Raw genomic sequence first — 8,865 nt, 5'->3', positions numbered from 1 at the left:
AAACCTTTGCCAACGTCGCCCAAGGCCTCTGGAGGCAACAACGTCTGCAAATGGAAACCCCTTCCCCAGCACAGTCCCTGTTAGTCGCTCATTCGACAGTGTGTGTTGAGTACATACTTGGGCCAGACTGTGTGCCAGGACTACGTGGATACTTCAGACAGACAGGGCCCTGATGCGTGGAGATGTTGTCCGTTTAGAGCTGTAGTCTTCACAACTGTTCAATGGGTGTAACCAGGCTACTAGTGTCCTGGCTGTCGGGAAGATGTGGTGAGTTAATCTGGTGTCCGAACAGAGCCGGAGAGGCAGAGAGATGCCAGGAGGTACGTGGGCTGTAGGGGGCAGGCAGGGGGACACGCTGGCCCGGGGTCCAGGCAGGCAGGAGCAAGGTGGGAAGGGGCTGTGCAGGGAGGGCCCAGGGAGCGGGGGCAGGGAGATGGTGGGAAAGGCCGTAAAGCAACAAGGCGGGTGGAGACAGGAGGGCCACAGAGAAAGACATAAAAAACCAAAGAGAGACAGTTCCTGGGATGTGAGCCAAGTAGGGGGCCCCGGGGGGGAGGGGATGCTGGGCGCTGGGAGGGAGGGCAGCCGTGACATGGCAGAGACCCCAGGAGAGCCACAAGGGCAGGGAAGAGTGGTTCCTTCTAAGCTCACACAATTTTGATTCTAAAGCGTTAAAACAGAAAATAAAGGCCCTCCAACCCCGCCTCCTCTGAAGGGGCCTCCCTAGAGGGACAGGGACGGAGCACAGGCAGTCTTGGAAGGAAACGATGCTGCAGTGACTCGTTCTGGGTGGTGTCACTGCTGCAGCTGTGGGGAGGACAGAAAACACCTGTAAGCAGGCAGCAAGGTGAGGCACTAAAAATCCCTGCCCTCCAGGGGACCACCGAGTAATCCATTCAAGTGGAAGCAGGTTGAGACTGTTCGCCGGAGCCGGCTGGAGACACCCCTGGAGTGTGGACAAGCCCGCGGAGAGAGAAACACAGGCGATGAAACGCACTTGGAGCCTCCAGAGCAAGAGTGCCCCCAGCTGCTGCGGGGGGGGGGGGGGGGACGGCCTCCAGGAGAGGATCCTGGGGCTTGTCACGTACACGGGCCGTGCCTCAAAAACTATTAACATCTCAAGTGCATCACTTTGTGAGATTTTAGTTTTATTAGAAAGTATTCTGAGAACAGTCAAGAAGCCGTGCTTGGGGTGCGATGGGTCACATCACCGGTTCCACAGAGATCCCCCAGAGCTCCTGCAGCAAACAGAGAAAGCAGGGGCTCCCGAGGTGCGCAGAGGAGACCCCTGGGCCAGAGGGGCGCAGCTCACCGCGGGGAGACCAGGCCTCCCGACTCTGGGCAGCTCTCCCTGCCTCAGCAGGAGGACGGACGAGTGCTGGCATTAACCCAAGACGCATCAGGATGCCACACAACGGAGAGGGGCCAGCAGAATGGCAGCGAGCCACCGCTCTCCATCTGGGGGGCCCTGAGTGCCACACCACGTGACTGCCGACTTTCCCGCACACGTGCACGTGTCCTAACCCGGGCAGAGGGAGAAGCTGCAAACACACACCGAGTTCCTAGGGAAACCTCGCGTCCTCACGGGCAGGGGCAGACTGTCTGCTGTCTGTGGGAGGCGGCCTGGAGGCTGCGGAGCCATAAACACAAGGCTGCCCCTCACACAAGTTCAGGGCTCCCGGTGAGCCCTCAGGCTGCCCTCTCCCCCTCAGAACTAGACCCCGTCTCCCCGCAGCCAGGGAAAGGGCCTCCCCAGCCACAGGCAAGGAGAGCAAAGACGTTAAACCCACGCCTTGGACCTGCAGCACCCAGTAGCCATGATTTCCCAGGGTGATTCTGACTTCTCAGACCTCCCCCAAGAGGCAAGTTTAAACTCTAACAGGCAGTGATCAGGCCCCAGCTCCATGCTGCTGGCGGGGTGACTCACCTGGTGGTGGCATCACCTGAGGCCTGGCACTAGCCTGTGTGCTGTTACTAGGACGGTACTCAGGCCTGGTCCGATGGGCCCAGTGGGCCTGGTCGGAAGGGCCACCGGTGGTCAGACAAGCCCGCCGGTCTGGGAGGCCAGCACACTCCCACGGCGAAGGTGTGGCCTCCAGCACCGGGGCTCCTGCATCCAGAACCCCGCTTCGTGGCCCCGCCCCCGACTGACTGCCTGCGTCCCCAACCACCTCCTGGCGCACCCCGCTTCCTCCGGGGCCTGAAGTGCCCGCAGGGACAGGACATCCCCGGAAGCGCAGGGTGACGGGCGGCCTGCAGGCCCACGTGCAGAGCCGGGGGCCCCTCAGGGCCTCAGGGAGACCGCAGCCCCGGCGCTGGCTGCGCGCGCCCCTCCGCCAGGCGCCCGCCCGCACCTACCAGCTGCCGGGTGCGCTCGTAGGCCAGCAGCTGCGGGAAGGAGGCCTCCAGCCGCTCCACCGCGAAGCGCAGCCGGCCGTCCGCACGCCTCTCCAGCCGTCGCAGCCAGGAGCGGAAGTGCTCGTACGCCTCGCACGTGACGTCCAGGTGTCTGAGCGTGAAGTTCAGCCTGCAAACCCGCAGCCAACACACAGGCTCGCCCTCCGGCCGGCGGGTGCCCTTCCTTCCCGAGATGCCGGCGAGCCCGCGAGGTGGGCCTGCGACCACTTCCACTTCGCAGACGTGGAAACTTAGGCTCGGGGAAGTGGAGTCGGGCGCCTGAGACACCACCGCCCGAAGAAAGACGGCCCCGCCCCGGGCCGCAAAGTGGTGCGGCAGGTGGACACAGAAGGCCGTCTGCTGCGCCCCCGCCCCCGGCCGCCTGCGGGACGAGCGGACGGCGAGCAGGGACCTCCGAGGGCCACAGGGAGGTGGTGGACCAGGAGCCGTCAGAGCGGCGACCTCCTAAGGGTCCTTCCAGAGCCCTTCCGCCTCACGGCTCGGCCATGTCTACACCCCGACCTGTAACACGATTTGACCCGAACCTCAACTTCGCCTCTTTCCCTTTGCTTCCCAAGACCTTTCACTACGAAGACTTGCCAACAGAGAAACGAACGCCCGGCCTTCACGGCCAGCTCGCACCGCCGAGGCCTTTGCCTCCCGGTCCCTGCGCAGCGGGATGGCAGCCCCCAGGGCGTCTCTGCCGGGAAGGTGGCCACTTGCATCTCGAAAACATAGAGCCTTTTTTGTTTCTTTGTTTCGCCGAAACCAGATTTCATAATTCTTTACCATTCCAACATTCAGTCTGGGTTCAACTTTTCCTGACAGTCCCAAGTGCTCCCTTGATGCCCAATAAAAGCAGTAACCGAGTGAGACACACGTGCCGGCAGTGGCCACAGGAGCCTCAACCGGGCTCCTTGGCACAATCAGGACAAACGTGGCTGTGAGATTCGCCGAGAGGCACGGTGCGGGCACGGCCGGGATCGCTTCCGCGGGGCAGATTTCTAGACGCTGCACTGCTGGCCCGCTAAGTAGGTTTGGTTTCACGGCTTTTTTCTCTTCCAGACTTTATGTGTAAGCCATCTCTGCACCCACCGTGGAGCCTGAACTCACAACCCCGAGATCAGGAGTGGCAGGCTCTACCGGCAGGGCCAGCCGGGCACCCGGGTTTTATGGCTTTGGCTCCATATTGACTTGCACTCAGAAAAGCTGTGGGCGGGGCGCCTGCGAGGCTCGGTTGGTTGAGTGTCCGGCTTTGGCTCAGGTCATGATCCGACAGTTTGTGAGTTCGGGCCCCGCAGTGAGCTTGCAGCTGTTGGCACAAAGCCTGCTTCCGGTCCTCTGTCCCCCTCTCTCTGCCCCTCCCCTGCTTCCGCTCTCTCAAAAATAAACAAACATTAAAAAAAAAAAAGGACAAGTCGTGGTCCACCATATGATGGGAGACAACTGTGGGGCGCCTGCTTCTACCACAAAATGGACACTCCCTGAGCGGGGCCCCCAGTGCTTCAGGAGGGCGGGGCGCCGTCTGCATCAGGACAGGACAGACAGAGGCCTGGGGTGCTGAGGAGACAGACGGCGTCCCCACCGGGACATTAGGAAAGAGAGGCCCTGGACAGCGCCTCCAGGGAGCAGTTGCGTTCCAGGGCTCCTCCGCCCCCGGGCCAGCCTGACGGGCTCCCTGCTGCCCCTCCGCCATCCTCGCGGCCTGTGGGGCGGCAGCGTTCAGGTGGCAGGAGGTCACGTGTGAGAAGGCGGCGCTGCTGGCACGCAGCAGGTGCCTGTATGTGAGCGTCGGAGGCGTGGGTAGGAGCGCACGCGCGGGGGTGCGGGTGGGGCGGGCGCGGGCGCTCACCTCTTCTCCACGGACAGGATGGCGGTGCAGGCATTCTTGAGCTTGTGAGCCAGGCGGGAGAGGGTGGTAAAGAGCGCGTCGGTTAGGTCATCGTCGTAAAACACTGCGGGGGAGGAACCAGGAACCGGGCGTGAGGGTAAAACCCGCCCCCACAGGGCATCTGCCCCTGGAGGACGCCCCGCGCGCCCCCTCGGGGCCCGCAGCAGCCACGGCGCTCAGGCTGGAAGCCGCAGATCAGGCTGGAAGCCGCAGGCGGGGCGGCGGGCACCCTGGGCCGGGAGGGCTCCGCAGGGCCGGGGGCCGCTGCGACCAGGACGCCTCACCTTCGGCCGCAAGCAGGATGGTGGTGTGACTGTACAGATCGGAGACGTCCTCCTGCGACCAGCTGAAGGGGACCTCCGGGTCTGTGAAAGAGGACAGGCCACTCTGCGCACCGCCAGGCAGGGCCCGGCTGGCTGCCAGGGGTCTGGCTTCCCACCCGCGTGAACTGCTGTGCGCCCGGGGAAGCGGTTCCCCCGCCCCCGGCCCGCTCATTTCACAGGAGAGCGGGCGCTACCGGACACTGCCTTCCAGGACGGCGGGGGCGTCTGGGTCTACGGTGCCGAGTGCTCGCCAGGGGACGGACCTCAACCTACAAGGGCTCTCCCTCCTGAGACCGGAGAGGGAAGGACGTTTTTATACACAGAGAGCGGTTCCCACAAGCACGCGGCTCTGACACAGAGCTGGCTGACCAATTCAGAAAACTCCCCCAAGGCTGTCCTAAGGACAGGACAGAGCGCTGCGTGAGAGGTGACTTCCCGGCCCTGGGCAAGGGCTCAGCTCCAAGCTGACGCCTATGGTACAGGGGCCCGGAGTCTGAGTGACAGAGTGGCTGGAAGGTGCCGGCAGCTGACACTCATCAGCCGACGGGGAGAAGTGGTGGTGAGCTGAGGGGCTTTGACTCGGCGCAGGCCGCAAGGAGCAAAGACAAGGGGCTGGGCGTCCACCGGGGCGGGGGTGGGGGCCGCGCACCTGTGCACAGGTCATCCCGCAGCCAGTCCAGTTCTTTGACCTTAACCACGCCTCCTGCGGGAGCAAAAGCAGGCAGAACATCCCACTCCAGTAACAACTGGGGAAGAAGACAGCCATCTCCGTGCCACACATCCCTCCGTCCCTCCGGCAGAGTGCCAGGCAGCAGGGCTTGCACCGGACGTGTCCCTGCCCTGGGGACCAGCAGCCCAGGAGAGACGGGCTGGTCAGCATGCACCAACAAGGCAGCGTGGTCATGGCGCTGTGCCCAGGATGAGGACCTGGTGGGCGCCGGGGGAGAGAGCAGCTCTGGGGTCAGATGGGGGTGCAAGGAAGGCTCCAAAGAGAAGGTGGGTCACGCTGCTCCTTCCCTGCCGCCTTGCTGACTTTAGGTGTTCAACAATGTGATGGGATCACACAGGCTCCGTGGCCCAGTGGGGTATCTATCAGATGCACATCAACCAGTCACAGACCCGTCAAAATGCAGTGGTTCAAGGTGAAACGAGGCTCTGGTAGGGAGCTGTGGCTTCGTCTGGAGTTCTGAGCATGATCAGGGACACTGGCACGAAGGCCCAGACGGGGAGCTCGGACAGGCCTCGGTGACCAGGACGGAGAGAGCCCTGTGAGGCAGGGGCCCCGGGACAGGCAGAGGAACTCGGGGTCCACTTAGACAGCAGCGGGAGACGGCGGGAGGACCTGAGGCCTGTGGGCTGCAGTGACCCGATCGGAGGGGGAAAGCACCCTGGCTCCTGGGGAAGGGTCTGGGTGCGGCCGCTGGCATCCGTCACTGGATTCTGCAGGTGGCGCAGCAATCTGACAATTGGGGGTAGGGACGTCTGGGCCGAGGGCAGAGCTCGTAACCGGGGTGCCCGGCTCTCTGGACCAGGACTTGAAAAGGGAGGAGGGGCAGGCAGGGGCCAGACGACGAGGGTGGGGAGCAGAGGGAGAGCTTGGACTTCACCCGGGAGATCTTCACTGGGGACTAAAGGGGTCAGGCTTCCGACTTCACTCCAGACGCTTCACAGAGGACACCTTGGGCGGGTCAGACAAGGAGCTGGGAGACCAGGTGGGGGCCACTGTGGCGTCCAGGAGGGAGCAAGCTGACTTGGGACACGGCGGCGGGCAGGGGAAGGAGGAGAGGGCTCGAGGACAGAGTCCGCGGATGCGAAGCTATGGGAAGCCAGGTCTGTGCCCAGAGGGTGGTGGGCAGACCCCCTCCCGGTGTCACGGTACAGGATGCCTGTCCCGCCTGCCCGGGAACCCCCACCCGGGTGGGCCCAGAGGGCTCACCTCCAGCGGCTGTCAGATGGCTGTTGAGGGCAATATTTCGCTGGCACATGGCCAAGAGATCTGCACCGACATCTGGAACAACAGAAAGGCATGCCCCGGCCGTCACCACGAGGTCACTCCAGGAGTGTGCCCGGAGAGAGCAGGGCCGACAGCGAGACTGCAGACAGGTACCGGTGAAGGGCAGGGCGCCTCTGTGCGCAGCAGCTCAGCGTGCTGCCCGCACGCCCCTCCCGTAAGAGACGCGGTGCTGGCGGGGACGGGCTCTGCCCACACTCCACAGGGAAGTCAGCTGTGTGACAGGCGTGGATGTCAGGATGTGACCAATCGAGACACGCAGCAGGCTCAACACGCCGGAGGCGCGCGCTCGTGCATGACGCGCCGTTGCCATCCGTGTGTCCCGAGCCTCCCCTGCTCTGACAAGGTGGCGTCTCTCACTAGTTTGGCAGAGCCCAGTCCCAGTCAGTGGGTCCTTGAGGGGGCACGGGCGGTGGGCACTGGACCAAAACTTAACTTTCAGTCAGGACGACGTATGTGTGGAAGGTACGGAAGGCTGTGTGCTGGCCCACTAGGGCCGCGGATGCCCAGACTGTCCCACCGCCCACTGCCGACTGGGGGAGCGCACCAGCCTGGCTGTGGGGGGCTCCCTGCGACCGCAGGGCCCACCTACCCCCTCCCTGGACTAGTGGCTCAAGAGAACACGGGTGGTGTGTGGCCCGTGGCTTCTCCGTCTTTATGGCAGTCCCTGTACGGGATTCTAACATATGAAACGGGAGAGAGGAGAGTGCTTTGGCCAAGGGGGGGCGGTGGGAAACCAGCTGAAGGGCCGCTTAGGTCATGATCTCACGATTTGAGGGTTCAGGTCTAGCATGGGGCTCTGTGCTGACAGCTCGGAGCCTGGAGCCTGCTTCAGATTGTGTCTCCCTTTCTCTCTGACCCTCCCCTGCTCACACTCTATTTGTGTCTTTCTCAAAAAAACATGAAACATTAAAAAATGTAAAAAACAAAACAAAAACAAAAGAAGAACCCCAAGGAAAAGGACTGTAAACACACACACAAACAGGTAAAGTGATGATCGCAAAGCCCCCTGCAGACGGTGATGTGACCTGTCCTACCCGCTCCTGGCTCTTCTGCGTCCAGGACCCTGCCTCGAGTCCAGGACCCTGTCTGACAGATTGGGGGCGGGCGCTCCGTGAACTGCACACTGTAGAATGGATCTGGGTAAATTGTATTTGCCATTCTAGAAAGTTTCCACAAAATGTAGGCAAGATTTCTAAACTCGAAGAAGAATGATAAACCCGCTTTCAAGCCTCATAGAAGGCATATTCCCTGTGGTCCTGAGACGTCCGCTCTTTGCTGGGGTGACGGGGTGCAGGGGGGTGCCTGGGGCAGCCGGGCCTCCCGGAGGGTGAGGGGTCCTGCATGCGGCTGTGCCGGAGGGCACAGAAACCAGCAGAACGGGACGGTGAAACCAACAGCAGCCAAGGCCCAGCTGCCCCCCCTTTCCGACAGTCGGCGCCCCCTGGGCAGGGACGGCGTCCCCGCAGCCCGAGGCCCCGGGCTTACCTGTACAATAGACCGTCTGGGCCACGGTGGCTGCGATGATGCTGGCCAGCCCCGTGCCCGCCCCGAGCTCCAGCACGGTGCGCCCCTGGAAGAGGTCCCGTTGGAAGAGAATGTAGTCTGCCAGGAGCAGGGCACCCCGCCACACCTGGAGGAGACACGGACCAGGAATGCCAGGTGACGCGAAGCTCCGGGGAGACCCTACAGGGCCACCGGAAGTGGGCGGGACTACCCACCTGCTTGCCAACATCCTCTAGGGGGGTGGCCATGGTGTGCTCTGGACAGGACGGAGACCAAGAGAGAAAGGGCCACTGTGAAAACGGAGACGGACAGAACACAGACGAGGTGCACAGCCTCTGCACGCACAGCTGGCAGTCTAGGGAGCGGCAGACGTGCAGGCCACGCGGCTGTCCGGTGGGGAGTGGGCCGTGAGCATCACTCACAGACCAGGCCCCGAGGCCACTCAGCAAACCGGTGTCTCCGCCCCGCAGCCTGAGGACTAGGGTCACCATGGGTCCTGGCCCCACCTAGTCACACACGCGCACCCCACTTCACAAAGTTCGAGAACTGCATACTATGTCACAACGTACTTAGGCTGTTCTAAGGGACTGCGCGCCACTAGAAGTCACAGCATGTCACCTGCGTGCCGGGAACAGTCACAGTGCCTTACGCTTACAGCCGCACCAAAGTCAACAAAGTCATTCGGAGCTTATATCCTTTTGCAGGTGAACTACAATAAGAAGTCTTCTCAAGCATAA

The 8,865-nt window shown here is 62.7% G+C and overlaps 1 protein-coding gene across 2 annotated transcripts in view; it reads right to left on the bottom strand.

The window, feature by feature from the left end:
* Window positions 1-1,127: 1,127 nt before the first annotated feature.
* METTL22 (methyltransferase like 22) overlaps window positions 1,128-8,865 on the bottom strand; it is a 16,787-nt gene continuing 9,049 nt past the window's right edge. For both annotated transcript variants that reach the window (XM_029947696.1, XM_029947695.1), the window contains 8 exons: window positions 8,344-8,384; window positions 8,111-8,255; window positions 6,548-6,619; window positions 5,261-5,314; window positions 4,573-4,653; window positions 4,250-4,352; window positions 2,359-2,527; window positions 1,128-1,238 (listed from right to left, as the gene is read on the bottom strand). In XM_029947696.1, the coding sequence (XP_029803556.1) occupies window positions 1,203-1,238; window positions 2,359-2,527; window positions 4,250-4,352; window positions 4,573-4,653; window positions 5,261-5,314; window positions 6,548-6,619; window positions 8,111-8,255; window positions 8,344-8,384 (701 nt within the window). In that variant the 3' untranslated portion in view covers window positions 1,128-1,202. The remainder of the gene's footprint in view (window positions 1,239-2,358; window positions 2,528-4,249; window positions 4,353-4,572; window positions 4,654-5,260; window positions 5,315-6,547; window positions 6,620-8,110; window positions 8,256-8,343; window positions 8,385-8,865) is intronic.

Source organism: Suricata suricatta, chromosome 8, assembly GCF_006229205.1.
Source record: "Suricata suricatta isolate VVHF042 chromosome 8, meerkat_22Aug2017_6uvM2_HiC, whole genome shotgun sequence".
Taxonomy (NCBI): domain Eukaryota; kingdom Metazoa; phylum Chordata; class Mammalia; order Carnivora; family Herpestidae; genus Suricata; species Suricata suricatta.
This window is presented reverse-complemented; position numbering and strand designations above follow the sequence as displayed.